Source organism: Corvus kubaryi, unplaced genomic scaffold (genome assembly GCF_017639235.1).
Source record: "Corvus kubaryi isolate FWS band 111438036 unplaced genomic scaffold, C.kubaryi_AGA036_p1.0 37265, whole genome shotgun sequence".
Taxonomy (NCBI): domain Eukaryota; kingdom Metazoa; phylum Chordata; class Aves; order Passeriformes; family Corvidae; genus Corvus; species Corvus kubaryi.
The window spans coordinates 2,768,425-2,783,662 of record NW_024581080.1 but is presented as its reverse complement, the minus strand read 5'-3'; the positions used below and the strand labels follow the sequence as shown (position 1 = coordinate 2,783,662).

Sequence of the window (15,238 nt, the reverse complement as noted above, 5' to 3'; positions counted from 1 at the left end):
GCCTCCCGCAGGCGGGGCCACTCCGCCTCCAGCCTGCCTTGGCTGCAGGAGCCCTGAGCGCGGTTGCCGCCCTGATCCTCCGCGGCGACAGGCGCCGGGGGCCCCCGAGCCGGGCTGATGTGCGGTTCCCCGCCGAGGAGGACGCGCTGTCCCCTCGGTGCCGCCGCCCTCCGCAGGCCCCGGGGCCTCCTGCCCGGCGGAACTCGCGGGGGCGGAACGCAGCGAGCGCGGGCGGCGCCTCGGCCGGGCGGGCGACGGGAGGCACTGCGAGCTGTGCCGCTATTGGTGGGCTGGGGCCGGGCGGCGCCGCTATTGGCTGTTGGTGGTGCGCCCGCCCCGGCGCTCCCCCAGCGCGGCGGCGGCGGCGATGGCGGCGCGGGGCCGGTGCCCCGAATGCGGGTCGGCGGCGCTGGTGGAGGACGCGCACTACGCGCAGCAGCAGCTGGTCTGCGCCGCCTGCGGCTGCGTCCTGGCCGAGGGGCTCCTCACCACCACCTACACCGAGGAGGAGCATCTGCGGGGTGCGGCACTGGAACCGGGAGCGTCCGGGCGCGGGGTGGTGCAGAACCGACCGTGCGAAGCGCGTTTGGGCCTCTCTGAGTCGGTCCGGGAAGCGAAGCGCTTTCCTGAGCTGTGTCTCGGTGCGCGGGGCTCTCCCGGTGCCCGCTGGGCACTGTCGGGTCAGAGAGGCCGCTTCCTCTCCCTCCGTCCCCCCGAACACCATCAGGGTTTTCCATCATGGGGCACACCCGCAGCACTTCCCTGCCAGGGTTTAGGCTTGGAGCCGGTGATGAACTTTTAATTTAAAGTGTGGAATCGCTTATTATTAAAAGAAATTATTACCATCTCATTTAAACCTCTTAGAAGAGCTTTAAGTGCAGTGGAGCAGCCCCGAGGCCATTGCCTGGCTCTGTCTGTAGAGAAGGCATGGCTCGGAGGAGATCCCACAGCTCAGTGTTGCCTGTGCTGCTCTAACTCGGGGCCCTCAAACAATTCTGATTGTTGGAATCCGGTTCTGTGGGCATCTGGTTGCCGCAGAGCCGAACGACTCTGTCCCCTGGATTCCCTGCAAGACTGACTGATCCAACCCTGTTTTCCAGAGGTGGCCTATTCCCAGAGCACTGGCCAGAAGGAGCAGCTGAGCCGCTGCCTGCAGCGAGGTAAGAGCAGTTCCTCCACACCCCGATCCTCCTGGCTGCTGCTCCAGTTTGTTGCTAATGGTAAAAAAGTGTTAAAAACCCTTCGGAGCTGGCGGCAGAGCGGGGGGAGGGCAGTCGGTGCTGCATCCAGCCGGTGCCTCCCCTGCCCTGAGGGCCTGGGAGGTGTTTTAGTGCCATCTGTGGGGCTGCTTGTGCCCGTGCCGGGGCTGGGTGAACGCTGCCTGCTGCAGTTCTGAGGAGAAATTGCTTGATCCGATGTCTGAGGGCAGCATCTTCCTGCAGGGATCCGGCGGGTCCAGGACCTCTGCAAAGTCCTGCAGCTCCCAGCAGTGTTTGAGGAAACGGCCGTGTCCTACTTCCAGAGGGCTGTGCAGCTCCCCACCTTCCACCTGGTCAGCCTGGAGAAGAAGGAGCTGCTGGGGGGCTGCTGCGTGTTCGTGACGTGCCGCCAGCACAACTGGCCCCTGACCATGGGCACCATCTGCTCCCTCCTGTACGCGAAGCAGGACCTGTTCGCCAGCGTCTACCTGAGCCTGCAGAAGGAGCTGGGGCTCTCCGTGCCCGCCCTGAGCCTGGCAGACCTGGTGACAACGCACCTGAACAGGTGATGGGGCCCCTTCCAACCATTTCGCAGCCCTTGTTTGTCTTGGGTGGGTGGAGAGGCCGAAATGTGGCTGTGGGCAGGGCTGAGGTGTGACACAGATGTGTGTGCTCAAGCTGGGCTGCCTTTTGTCCCTCCCTTGTCACACCTGGGCTGTCATCCTCATCCTTCCCCGTTCTCCTCAGTTTGGAGAGGGCAGAGAGATGCTCAGGGAGGCACCATGAATCACAGAATCCCAGAGTCACTGAGGTTGGAAAAGATCTCTGAGGCCATCGAGTCCAACCCGTGCCCGATGCCCACCTTGTCACCCAGCCCAGAGCACTGAGTGCCATGTCCAGGCCTTCCTTGGACACCTCCAGGAATGGGCACTCCAACACCTCCCTGACAGCAATTCCAATGCCTGAGAAGCCTTTCCATAAAGAAATTCCTCCTGATGTCCATGAGCAGCAGCCCGTGGCAGGAGCAGGGTGTGTTTGTCCCAAAGGCCCCCCTGGAGCCTGGTGTCCCAGGTTTCCCCTGACCGTGGCCTCTTTGCTCCCGCAGCTTCCGGCTGTTCCAGCCCGCGGCCAACGTCCCTGCGCCGTTCCTGGAGGACAAGGAGAAGCTGTTGGCCCGGACCATGGGCATTGTGGAGCTGGCCAGCGAGACGTGGCTGGTCACCGGCCGGCACCCCGTGCCCATCGTCACGGCCGCAGTGTTCCTGGCGTGGCAGTCGCTGCGGCCCGGCCCGCGCCTCTCCTGCCCCTTGGCGCGGTTCTGCCGCCTGGCAGGGGTGGATCTGCCCCCGCCAGCCCACCTCAGGCTGAAGGAGCTGCTGGAGATCCTGCTGGGAATGGCCTCCCAGCTCTCCTGGCTGCGCGGCTTCACCTTGGACAAGAAAACGGTGGTGAAGCACATTGGGGACCTGCTGCAGCACCGGGTGTTCCTGCTGAAAAACGCCTTCAGCCAGCAGGACGGGGAGGAGCATCACGACACAGCCCCGGGCCACGGCTCCCCAGGCCAGGACTCCATGGGCCAGGGCTCCCTGGATAAGAACTCCCTGGATAAGGACTCCCCAGGCCAGGATTCCCCAGGCCAGGGCTCTCCCAGCTCTCCTCCGGTGGCACAGAAAGGCTGTCCCGTGGCAGGGAAACGCCAGCGTGGGGGCACCCTGAGGCCCCTGCTCCCACCCTGCCTCATCCACCCGAGGAAGAGACTGCGTCCGGCAGCTCCGAGCGCTCCGGACTCGGCTGCCACGGGCGACGAGCCCATCTCAGACACTGAGATCGAGCAGTACCTGCGGAGCCCTGAGGAGATCCGGGCCTTCAGGAAGGCCAAGGCCTGGCTGTGAGGGTGGCCATGGCCCAGAGGATAGTGCTGCCAGGGAGAGTTTTGGGACCAAAAGTGTGAAGCCCACCAGGGACAGAGTGAGTGTGCTGCAGTGACAGTCACCGAGGGAATGAGGCCGTGGGGAGGGAGCAGGCTGGGTCCTCCTCAATATGCTGGACCAAAATGGAGCTTTTTATGGAGTGACTGCTTCAGGTCATGTTACATTTCTGTTATAAATAAATAAAGGTGCAGGTGCCAGGTTTTCCAGGGCAGGCACGAACTTCTCATTCTTCAGCAGAATGACTTTGTGAGGGTCAAAAAACTGCAGGCCAGGCTGTATTTGAACATGAAGTCTGAGAGAAGTAACAGCAGATCTTGGCAGATTGACATATCTTTAATATATTAAACAAAACATATCTGCTAGAAACATTCTATTCATATAAAAATGCAAAAAGACCCCCTTAAAGGCATTTCTTTGGCATATTTCCCTTCCCTCCCCCCGGATATTGCAGGAAGCTCTGTTGATATGTCATTCGCTTGTAAACAGACAAAACAAAGTGTAATTAAGAATACAAAGCTTTTTCTCTAATACTGTCACAATGCAGCAAGCGATAGAACCATGGGGCATCAGCCAGGCTGGGGAGGCTGCAGGAGCCACAGCAAGGGTTTGAACTGTGTTAAATACCAGGGACAATGAAATATTTAAACATTTAATTGGGCAGAGAAGCCGAGGCAGGCAGGCAGTGGCATGTTAAGCCCAGGGGTGCCCCAGCCCTGTGGGGTGAGTGGTTCCCAGGGGAGACTGATCCCCACTAAGTGCTTTTTCCTCCCCCCATCGTGGCCCTGCCAGCCCCACGACCCCTCGGAGGTAGCTACATAATTAAACTCATTTGCATGGAGGGGAAACTGAAGCAGGGGAGGCACCAGGCTCCCACCTTCCTCCTGTGCTTTGCTGCAGCCTCTCTGCGGCCTGGCTGCTTTACCTGTGTGCTGGGAAAAAGGAGAGACTTGTTTTTCAGTGGGAACAATAAGTGCTTATCCAGGTTCCAGCCCTTTGCACCATGGGAACTGTCCGAGGAAGGTCCCCAATTCCTTGGCATCATTCTCCTGCATTCCCAGGAATGGTCCCTGCTCCCCAGAATGGTCTCTGCCTTCTTAAGAGCAAGCCTAGGTCTTTTCTGAGCTTGAGCCCCTGGATTAAGGACACAGAGCTGCTCTGGGTCTCTCCCACATCTTGGTTCTTTGGTGCTTTGGCACAGAGGGTCAGTCCTGGCTCCAGCAGCAGCACAGCTCTGCCAGCCCACCCCACTGCATGGCTTGAGCCTCTGAGGGCCTGGGAGCCTTTTCTGGCCGTTATTTTAGTGTCTGGCATTAAAGCAGTGCAGACAATCGCCTCACCTTGGAGCTGAGGCTCCTCTTACCTTGTGCTTGGCTTTTCGATATGGCTTCAGCACCGCCCAACCCCCAGGGCTGACACGCGGGTAGGAACATTCCAGAGGGAGCAGCTGCTCTCCAGAAGCAGTTTGCTCAGGCTGGGGCTGCGGTGCCTGGACGTAAAGGGCACTTGGAGTGGTCCCTCAGCGGGAATATTGCAGTCGTGGCACGAGTGGGCCCTGGCCCAGCGCCCGCTCCCAGGGCACAGGGGCGGGAGCGGGGCCCTCGCGTCACTTACGGCTCTGTCTATACATATATACATTCAATAATATAGCTTTGAAAAATAGACGTTTCCTCTGTATAATATAAAATAGCATTTAGGATCAATCTCAAGTGACATGCAGGAGTGATTAAAGCACGGCTGCAATTCTGGCTGCTGACGGGCAAGGATTGCCTGGAGCCGCCGGCACCGCGGCGGGAAGCTCGGAGCCTCCTCGGGGAGATGGATCGCGCTGTGCCCGGGGGAGCCGGAGCCGCCGGCCGTGCCGCCCACCCCTGCTAGTGCATGTGGTGATTCCCGCAGCGCTGCCACCGCCATGGCCCGAGCAGCTCCGGCCGCGGCTCCCGCAGGAAAACGCTGCGGCCGTTGGTCCTTCCCCACCTTCACACGGTGGTTTCGCTCTTCCACAGGCCTGTCTTCATGCCGGCCACGCTGTCGGCGCTGGCCAGGTTGATGTCGTACTTGCTGCCCTTGAGGCCGCCGTTGTGGCTGCCCACGTTGAGGGGGTACGAGCGGCGCTTCGCCTCCCTCTCGGCGCTGCCGCCCGGCCGCAGGTTGTCCCGGCTGCCGCTCCTCCGGCGAGCCTCGGCGAAGTCGGGCACCCGCCGCCCGCCGTCGCTGCCCTCCGAGGGGCTGGGCACCGCCTCCCCATCCTGCGCCGCCCGCGGCCCCGCGCGGCCGCCGCTGGCCGGGCTGGTCCTGCCGCTGGGGTAGCTCTCGGAGTGGCTGTTGTGGAGGCTCCCGCTCTCGCTGGACGGGTGGTCCGAGGGGCCCCGCAGCATTTTCAAGCGGTGGTGCTTCCCGTCCCGGCACGGCTTAGTTCTGCCCCGGTGGCTCCTGCGGCCGTGGAGGTTGCTGGTGTGCCTGACGGGCTTCCCGTCGGCAGGGTCCGGCTCCGGGCAGGGCGCCGGGCGAGCGTCCGCCTGGCTCTGGGCTACCTGCAGGTTGGTGAGTTTGCAGCGGCCCCCGGCAGAGCCGGCGCTGCTGGGCGAGGAGGAGGAGGAGGCGCCGGAGCGAGCGGCGTCTGGGTCGCAGCCGATGAAGACCTGCGAGCCGTCCTCTGGCCCCAGCCCGGGGTGGACGTAGGCCTGCATGGGCAGCGCGTTCCGGTACGACGGGCAGCAGGAGAACCAGGAGCTGAGCACGTCCCGGCGCCGCAGGCAGTGATGGACGAAGATGAAGAGCCCCAGCGCCACGGCGGTGACGCCGTAGAGGCAGCTGAAGACGATGTTCAGGTACCAGCGCTGGGACACGGCCATGGCGCCGAACGTCCACAGGGCCACGTACAGGGCGTGGGTGGCCACCAGTGCCCAGAACTGCACCCGCAGAGAGTAGACACCGTCCCCCTCGGGGCAGGGCGGCCCCGAGTGCAGCGTCACCGAGATGGACCCAGAGTCTGTCAGGAGGTCGCTGGTCCCCCCCAGCCGTGGCGGTGGTTCCAGCGGCTCTGGGATGTCTTTCCGGTGTGAGGGTCGGCACTGGAGGCTGAGCCCGGCACAGAGGAAATAAATCCAGGTGACGAGCAGGATGAAAGCCACGGGGACGTAGAAAGCGCCCAGGCTGGGCCGCCACACCAGCCAGCAGCTGTGCGGGAGGAGAGGGGCTCTGAGGGGTCGTGGTGTGGAGCTGCTTGGCACCCCTGCCCTGATGGCACGGGCTCTGTGGAGCCGTGCTCACTGTCTGGATGATTTTTTCCCAGTATACGGGTAACTCTCGGGAAAAACCTCACCGACCTTTTCCCAAACTTCTCCAGATTCCCAGTGCCACCAGTTCCCCTGCCCCAGCAGAGGGAGGCCACCCATGTGGGAGGAATGAAGGATCAAGCAGCGGCACTTACTAGGGGTTGTTGTCATGGTAGTTTTGGATGTTGACAGCTGCTGTGATCCCACAGATGATGAGGGGGATCCCGCCAGCGATCAGGTAGAACCTGGGGGGGGGGAAGTGTCACTGCACACCTGGAGCCCGTGGGAGAGCGCAGGATGGGCTTGTCCAGAAGAGCAAGTCCCACCCCAGCCCCTGGAGATGCCCCCGCGGGGCCGGAGCAAGGGCAAGGGGAGTCCATACCGCAGCATGGGTCTGGGGGCTGCCTGGGACGTGTCCCCGTCCGGCTGCTGCGGCGCCTTCCAGGTCACCTCCTTGTAGAGCACTCGGGCTTTCACTGCCATCCAGAGCAGCGTGGAGAGGGACGAGTAGTGCAAGATGATGCCGACCTGCGGGAGGAGGCCTCGGTTGGGGAGGGGATGCTGCAGACATGGCCGTGCCCCCCAGTCCCTGTCCCACAGGACCCCGCGGTGCTGGGCTCTGCCCGGTACCCACGGCCTGGCACACGGCCCGGTAGCCGGTGAGGGTGATGCCTCCTGCGAAGACGGCGGCCGTCATGGCGATGTGGAAGCAGAGGTTAAGCAGCATGTGCCAGCCCTTCCGCGGGATGAGGATGGTGCTGGAAGAGCAAGAGGCACAGTGGGCACCTATGAGCTCCAGCCCGACCCCGGGAGAGCCACGGCTCCCTTCGGCACAAATCCTGCATCTGGGGGGATGCACCAACAGCCTGTCCCTGGCCATGGAGCGTGGCTGGAGGAGGAGATGTACAGGTGCGTGCCTGCACATGGGCGAAGGACCAGGACCCAGGGCACCTGGGGCAGTGCCACTTGCCGGGCAGCACATTCCTGGAGGGTCATCGCCTGAGAACCCATGTCCTAAAGGGCCGTGTCACTGGATGGCCATCCCCGCACACCTTCTCCTGGCTGTTGGCACCTGGGGAGCTCCTCCCGCTGCCCAAAGAGATACCCACCCCAGCACAGCCCGCAGACCCCCACCACAGGCACCGAGACGCTCCCTCACCCGTGGTGGACGATGTAGGTGATGATGGTGGTGAAGAGGCAGAGCAGCAGCACGGCCGTGCAGGTGTACATGGCCGGGTGCAGCACCTCGGCAGCACTTTGTGCCTCGCTGGGGAACCCACTGAGCTCCTGCACAGCACAGCACAGCCCGTCAGACCCCACAGCACCCTCCCTGTGCCCCTGACCCACCCCACCACCCTCCTGCAGCTCCCCCACTCCCCACCGCAGCAACACTCCCACCCTGCTGCTCGCCAGGCACCTACCATGAGCACGGCCACGTTGCTGAGGTGCCGGCAGTGCAGGGAGGTGACATTGGGCTCGCGGGCGGCCAGCTGGCACCCCTCGGCGCTCCAGCCCCCCATGCCTCCCAGCACCTCGAAGTTCCAGTACGCAGCCACGGGGTCCGTGCCCTCCCCGGGGTGTCGCAGGGACACAGCCACTGGCTCTGACAGGTTCCCCACTCCACAGCCATCTGCAGCCACAGAGAAACCTGGTCAGCAGGACAAGTGACGCCCCCAGAGGGGCTGGGCACAGGGGACTCTCCACATCCCACAGGCACACTGCCATCTCCCCATGAGGACCCTGGGGATGCCGCTGCACTGCGGGGGCACCAGCACAATGCCCCAGGGAGCCCCAGAGGGCACCCCCCATGCCGCCCTTACAGGTTCCAGCGTAGATGACGGGGGTGGCCACGCTGCGGCGTTTGCCATCGTCGGCCAGGCGGGAGGAGTTCCCGGTGCTGCAGAAGAGTTTCCCGTTGCGGAAGACCAGCAGCTGGAGCTTGCAGTCGGCCCCCGGCATGGCTGGGACTGGGCTGGCGAAGAGGCTGGGGGGCAGCTGGATGGAGGCCAGGGCGATGCTGTTCTGCGGGTGCATGGTCACTGGTGAGCAGGGGCCAACCCCCAGCCCCCCAACCCCCGGCATTCCTGTACCTTGATGTGGAAGCTGGTCAGGGAGACGTTGGGCCGCCCCGTGGTGCAGCGGAGCCTGAGCTGCTGGTCGGGCATGGGCTCGGCCCCCTGCTCGGCCGAGGGGGGACGTCCTGGGGGGACCCCCTCCCGCCGCTGGAATGCCACGCAGCTCAGCCCCACGTAGCTCTCGGGCTTTACCACGTAAGCCTCGAAGGCGATGTTGCGAGAGTTCTGCCAGGCACAGCACCGTGGGGTGGTCATCAGCCCTGGCACGGGCAGAGACCCCCCTGGCATTGCCAGAGACCCCACACCAGCATCCCACCCACTCCTCCCTCTGCATCCTCCCCGTACCCAGCCCCACCCCATGTTCCCCCTCACCACTGCCATGTGCTGGGAGTTGCTGCCCAGTGTGTGGGCTGCGATCCTCTCCAGGGAGCGCACGATGCTGGAGCAGGCCTTCTCCTCCTTCTGAGACATCCACAGGATGTGGTCGTCCACCAGCATGATGTTGCTGGCCATCTCCACAATCACGTCTGTCAGCTGGGGACAGCAAGCGGCTCTGCAAAGAGCTACCGCCGTCCCCCGTGGAAATCCCCCAATTCATGCTTTTCCACCCCAAAAGCACCAGGCTGCACTGGGGCAAGCAGGGGACACCCGCAGTGCTCATTACCTGCTTGATCTGGTCCACGTAGCCAATAAACTTCTCTATCATCTGGGCCACATAGAGAACATCAACCATGTCTGAGAAGTTGGCTGCCTCGGCCGTGTAGACGCGGAGCTGGTGGGCCAGGGTCAGGGCGTTGGAGGCGTTGATGGGCATCTGCGGGGCGGCACGGCCACGGCGGGGCCACGGTCACCGGCTGTGCCCCCTCCGGCCCAGCCGAGCCCCCGGGCCCCCCACTCACCAGCACGAAGGTGTAGAGCACTCGGGTGATGTCGTTGGTGTAGAGGCAGTGGGAGTAGTCGCCCTCCTCCCAGCGCCCGGTGCGGTCGCAGCGCCGCCACGCCTGCTTCTCGCCCGCCGAGCCCGCGCCCGCCGGCCCCGCGGCGAACGGGTGCTGCAGGCAGGGCTGATAGGCTGTGATCCCTGCCAGGGTGCGGGGCCACCTGCGGGCACCAGCGCACAGTGACCGCGGGGCACCCGCCACCAGCAGCCCCGCCCCGAGCCTGCTCCCCATGTGCGGCCCCTGCGCAGCGCCACCCGCACCCCCTCCGCAAGCCGCCGCCGCCGCCGGGCTCTGGGGACGCTCGTGTGATGCTCCCCCAAAAGCCCCCATTCTCTCCAATCCCGAATCCCACTCGGCTCCGGCAGCGCAGGGGGAAGCAGCGGGCGGGGGGGGGGAGGGGGGGTACCGCTAATTTAAGCCACATTGACTGTGCCAGTAATTTCTATTCCGTAAGGGCCCCGCCGGGGTTACGGCGGGCGCCCGGAGCCTTTCGTCTCGTGCCAGAGAAATTCCAACACCTCTGCTGCTGGAGCCAGGCTGCGCCGCCGGCACGGGAAGCCCTTCAAAAGCGCCCGCGCTCCCCGCGGCCGATAATCGCTACCAGACGCGCGGTCACCTGCGGCGAGGAGAGGCCCCCGCACGCACCGCTCGCTGTCCATGCGGCACCGGCCACGGGTGTCCCCCCCGCCACAGCACTTGCGCCACCGCGGTCCCCACCTGAAGTCCCCGCGGTTGTTGGTGACCCGCTCGGCAGGGCAGTAGGATGCGGAGGTCTCCAGCACCACGATCTCCACCTTCTTGCTGACGTTACCCTGGGAGGTGGAGACGGCGCATTCCCACTCGCCGTTGGCGGAGACGTGGATGTTGGAGAGGATGAGCTCGCTGCGGGCAGAGGAGACGGGCTGGCGCGGCGGGGCTACCCCACGGCGATCACCCAAGCTTGGGGGCGTGGGGACACACGCCGTGAAGCACCGCAGGTACCCACACTCGGCAGCCCACCCACGGCACTTGGTACCGACAAACCTGTGAGCCCCGTGCCCACGAGTGTCCGTCCCTGTCCCCATCCCCATGTGGTCTCTATTGCCATCCCCATCTCATTTCCATCCCTGTCCCCATCTCATCCCCATCCCATCCCAATCTCTGTCCCCATCTCTATCCCAATTCCATCTCCATCCCAATCTCATACCCATCCCATTCCCATCCCTATCCCTTACCTGGTGATGAAGGTGCAGTCATGGATGAGGCTCTCCTCCACGATGATGCCCGTCTGCTCATCCTCCTCCACGGGCTCGCGGTTGTGGAACCACCGGATCTGGGTGCTGTTGTCCAGGTACGTGGCCGTGCACTGGAAGGGCAGCCGGTCGCCCTGGAAAACCACCTGGCGCAGCGACGGGATGAGGTGGTGGGTGTGCAGCTCCGGGGCTCCCGCTGCAGGGGACACAGGTGAGCCCGCGCCGCCGCCGCCGCCGCCGCCCCCGCCCCGGCCCCGGCTCACCGCAGCGGAGCTGCCCGTCCCGCGCCCCGCGCAGGGCGATGCCGCGCAGCTGCCGGGGGAACGCGCACGCCGTCCGCTCCGAGATCTGCGCCAGGCGCTCGCGGGCCCAGGGCAGCACCCAGCGCAGGTTGCAGTCGCACGTCAGGTACTCGGTGGCAAAGTCCCTGCAAGGGATGGTGTCACGGGGCACCTGCAGGGCTGGGGCACCCACCAGCCCTGAGACCCCTGGCAGGGGCCTCCCTGAGCGCTGAAATCCCAGGGCACCAACTCACACAACTTTAAGGGAGGGGAGCTCGTCAAAAACACCGGGCGGGAGGCTGGAGAAGATGTTTCCGGACATGTTCCTGTGGGACAAGAGAGAAAGATGGCATGGAGAGGGCCAGGGAGCTGCTGGGAGAGGGGACACCTCCCAGGCCCCTTGTTGTGCCCACACACCCCCTCACTGTCAGGAGACAGGGGACAGGGCTGGCCAGGATGTCCCCAGGGAGCTACTTACAGTCGGAGGAGGTTGGGGAGCCCCTGGAAGACGCTGGCACTCAGGCAGCCGATGCGGTTGTTGGAGAGGTCCCTGCAAGGCGAGTGAAGGGGCCATCAGGGCTGGCACTGCCCCACTGTCCCCGTTGTCGTCCCCAGGGCCAGCCCGGTGTGGTCCGAGGGGCTGCACCGGCACTTACAGCCGCTTCAGCTCGGGGAGGCCGAGGAAGGCACCGGGCTGAACTGTGCTGATCAGGTTGTTCTTCAGGTCCCTGTGGGGAGACAGACACAGATCTTGGGGTGCGCTGTGGGGAGCCCCGTCCCCAGGAGACGCAGCACGGGGAGGCCGAGGCCAAGAGCACACCCGTTCCATCCCCAGCCCCCGTCTCCTTCCTTGCCCCCCCCCCCCCCCAGGTACTGCCAACCCCCTGCGAGGGCCTCATTAACACTTTTCCATCCCATTTCTCTCTCGTTATCTCTCCGAGGGATGCAGGGAAGGCGCGAGGCTCCCCGCTGCTCCCGGGGGGATGCCAGCCCCTCGGCACACCCTGGGTGCCCTGCGGAGCACCGAGGGTCCCTGCACGCTGGCACTGGCTGCTGGCATTGGCCCCGCATTGCTTCCAGAACAGCGGTATCCCGGCGGGTTATCTCCTGTTGCGGGATAAGAGCAGGGCTCTGCGGCCCTCGGGAAGCTCGTTTGAGCAATTAGCCTGATCAGGGGCTCGCCTGGCACAGCCGCGCGGGGTGGCTGCTGACAGAGCGGGGAGCGCTGGTGGCATCGGCCACTCTGTCCAGCCCCTGGGACCCGAGGCAACTTCTGCTGAGCACCGGCGCTGTCCGGGAGAGGAAATGGGATCCATATGGATCCGTGTTTATTTATAGCAGTCTCCACAGGCTCGTCGCTGGGTCTCCCGCTGCTCTGCCTGCGGCCCTCGGGACACCCCGTGAACCACAGCCCCGCTGGAGGGCCACAAACCAGTGCCCAGGATGGGGAGCGGAGCAGCCCCTTCCAGCAGGCCCGGGGTGCGGGGGGGAGTCCCGCCGGAGAGGCGAGAGGGGCCCCTCAGGGAGAGGAAACGCAGCCGGCGTCATCCCGGCCCTTCCCGGCTGATGCAACGGCCCTGTCCACGCCTGCCTTTCCCAGCGTTCCTGACGGACAAACGCAGGTCCTGGCAGCGGCCGGCGGTGCAGGCAGGCGTGCGGGCAGGTGTGCACAGGTGAGCGCCGGTGCTGAAGGAACAGCTCCGCTCACCTGCACCGCCCCCGCCAGCACCCGCCGCACCGACGGCAGTCCCGCTGCCGACATCCACCCCACACACACCCGTCCCGCAAACCCCGCCTGTTTGCGCCAGGAGAGACCATCGGCACCAGCCCCCTGCCCCGCTGCGTGTCCCAAGGACTCCCACGCCCCAGAACACCCCCAGCACACCCTGCCAGCCAAAACGCATCCACTGACAAAACTTGCGGCCCCTGGCTCAGGTCTGGGGGGGTCTGGGTGCTGCAGGGACCACCAGCCGGGGATGGGACCCACCGGGGACCGTGCTGGGGCCCAGGGGTTTGCAGCCAGCCCGGCGCTTGGCCAGGGGCAGCCTTCCTCACTCAAGCACTTCCTCCCGCGGGCCACGGCCGGGGCTGCTGCTGATTTCCGATAAGGCTCCTCTCTTTCTCTGCTCTGCGCATTTGCCTTTGCATTTCCTCCTGTCCCGAGCCCCCTCCTCCCCCAGCCCCGGCGGGGTGAGCTGCAGGCGTGAGAGCCAGCAGTGGCTCAGTGCCACGTGTGCATGGGGACACCCCGCCACCACACGTGCATGGAGACCCCAATGACCACGAGTGCACTGAGATCCCCACTGCAGCAAACCAAGGACCTGAGCCATCCTGATTCACCGCCCAGAGCACGCTGGGCTGCACCCGCTGCAGCCCAGCAGACAGACAGACAGATGGACTGAGTCCATCCTTGTCCCTGCTGTCACCCACCGAGCCTCCTCGCATCTCCCCGGGGCCGTTCCCAAGAGGGGCCCTGCTAATGAGCGCTCGCGGCCGCCGCCGCATACCGTCCCCACTCAGACTCATTAATCTCATTACGCCGCTACAAATCACTGGAGATGCCAAGCCCGAGGGGAGGTGGTCCTTGGGGGCACCGCTGACATCCAGGGAATGGGTTCTCCCCATTATGCTGGGACTCCAAAGCACCCACGGTGGGTAGCCATGGTGGGTGGGGGCCTTGCCAGCCCCAGGATGAGAAGCGAGGGGCCCCGCAGCCCCCACGGTGTCCCCGCCATGCCAGCACGGGCTCCCCATGGGGCACGTCTGTGCTGCGGCCCCAAACCGACCCGATGAAAACAATTATGGCTCCTGTCGAGGGCAATCAGGCGTGGCACAGTGCAATGTGGCCGGCCGGGGTGGGGGAATGCTGCCCACCCCCCCCCCGGCCTCCTCTGACCCCGTGGTGAGCAGGAGGTGACCTGGGGCGGTTGCTCTCCCAGGACATGGCGACCTTTAGGGGCACACGGGGGCTGCAGATCCATGGCCCTCCCCAGCTGCGGCCCCCCGGCTGCGCCACGACTCGTCCCCTGTGTCCCATGATCCCTCCCGTTCATGAGGGTGCAGTGCCCGGAGCAGGAGGTGACCCCACACCTCGACCCGTGCTGGGGAGGACTCAGCTGTGTGGGATGGTGTCCCTAAGGTGACTGCTTTTCACTCACCCCAAAAACAGTCCCGTGGGGATTTCCACGGGAGCCCGCACAGTGCAGGAATGCGCGAGACCCTCGCAGGGCCATGGCAGGGAACAAAACACCCTCAGTGCCGGTCCCTGTGCCTGCATACCTACAGATCAAACCCATATGGGGGCCATAAATCTCCCCTCCTCACAGCTCCCTCCATAGAGATGCCTTTCATGGAGAGATAAGAAAGTTGACTTTGTTCGGGGGGACAATGTCGCTTTTCATACCGGCCCTCACAGAGCGCGGCCCCCCCGGTGCCTCCCGCCCCACGGCAGCTCCCGGGGTCCCTGCGATGCCCGTGGGTGCCAGTGGCAAATTCTGCGCTGTGGTGCTGGTCCTGCTGCAGCACATCAGGAGCCGAAAGCGAGTGATGGTGCTGCCATCCACCGTGGAAGCCCTGTCTGCATCCCACTGCCCTCTACCCTCCTGCCCGACCCTCACTCACAGCTTCTCCAGAGCCCGCAGCCCGAAGAAAGAGCCGTTCTCCAGCACCGTGATCTTGTTGTTGCTCAGCAGCCTGTGGGAAGAGCAGAGGGAGAGGGGCAGCCCCGTTACCTGACCTGTCACAGACCCCCAGCCGTGCCCTGGTGACCCAGGAGGGGAGTAAGGACAGGCAGACCCCCACAAGACGCCACTGCCCTGGCGGTGCCACTGCGGTGGTGGCTGTGGAGAACTCCAGGGACAGGCTTGCGTGGCCAGGTGGGAGCATGGAATGCAATGGCCGTGTTGGGATGCTCTGCGTGGTCTCCATGCCATGGACCACCTGGACTGACTGCCACGGGATCCCCGTGCTGGCTCCTGGGGCATCACCTTGGTGCAAGGAATTACACGTGCAGGAGATGACCCCCGCCCCAGCACCAAGAGGACACCCCAAGGACCTGCAGCCAGGAGGGGGCCGCCTGCTCCTGATGGTCATGGCATTGTGGCTATCCCAGCAAGGACATTTTATCCCAAAATGAACAGCTTTGCTGACCAAAGGGCCCCTTGTGGGGTGATGGGAGAGGACGGAGGGCGCCAGCACCCGACGATTCAGCCAGGAGCTCATTAAAGCTCATCAGTGCAATTAGCAGAGCCAGACCCAGCTCCCGGGGACCAGCGTTGGCTCCCCGGCGCTCCCGTACGGCCCCG

At 64.6% G+C, this 15,238-nt stretch overlaps 2 protein-coding genes across 2 annotated transcripts; one reads left to right on the top strand and one right to left on the bottom strand.

The window, feature by feature from the left end:
- The first annotated feature begins 332 nt into the window (after window positions 1-332).
- BRF2 (BRF2 RNA polymerase III transcription initiation factor subunit) lies at window positions 333-3,356 on the top strand. Its single transcript, XM_042024883.1, has 4 exons — window positions 333-521; window positions 1,101-1,160; window positions 1,443-1,764; window positions 2,305-3,356. Exons 1-4 carry the CDS (start codon window positions 368-370, stop codon window positions 3,089-3,091), a joined length of 1,323 nt encoding a protein of 440 aa, XP_041880817.1. The 5' UTR covers window positions 333-367; the 3' UTR covers window positions 3,092-3,356.
- An 86-nt stretch (window positions 3,357-3,442) lies between these two features.
- Window positions 3,443-14,948, bottom strand: ADGRA2 (adhesion G protein-coupled receptor A2). The gene is made up of 18 exons (XM_042024882.1): window positions 14,556-14,948; window positions 11,591-11,662; window positions 11,413-11,484; window positions 11,189-11,260; window positions 10,917-11,080; window positions 10,636-10,849; window positions 10,139-10,303; window positions 9,380-9,581; window positions 9,145-9,294; window positions 8,853-9,014; window positions 8,496-8,705; window positions 8,226-8,427; window positions 7,827-8,035; window positions 7,565-7,692; window positions 7,040-7,163; window positions 6,788-6,933; window positions 6,561-6,650; window positions 3,443-6,307 (listed from the first exon to the last, which is right to left on the bottom strand). Exons 1-18 carry the CDS (start codon window positions 14,915-14,917, stop codon window positions 5,107-5,109), a joined length of 3,945 nt encoding a protein of 1,314 aa, XP_041880816.1. The 5' UTR covers window positions 14,918-14,948; the 3' UTR covers window positions 3,443-5,106.
- Between the last annotated feature and the right edge of the window lie 290 nt (window positions 14,949-15,238).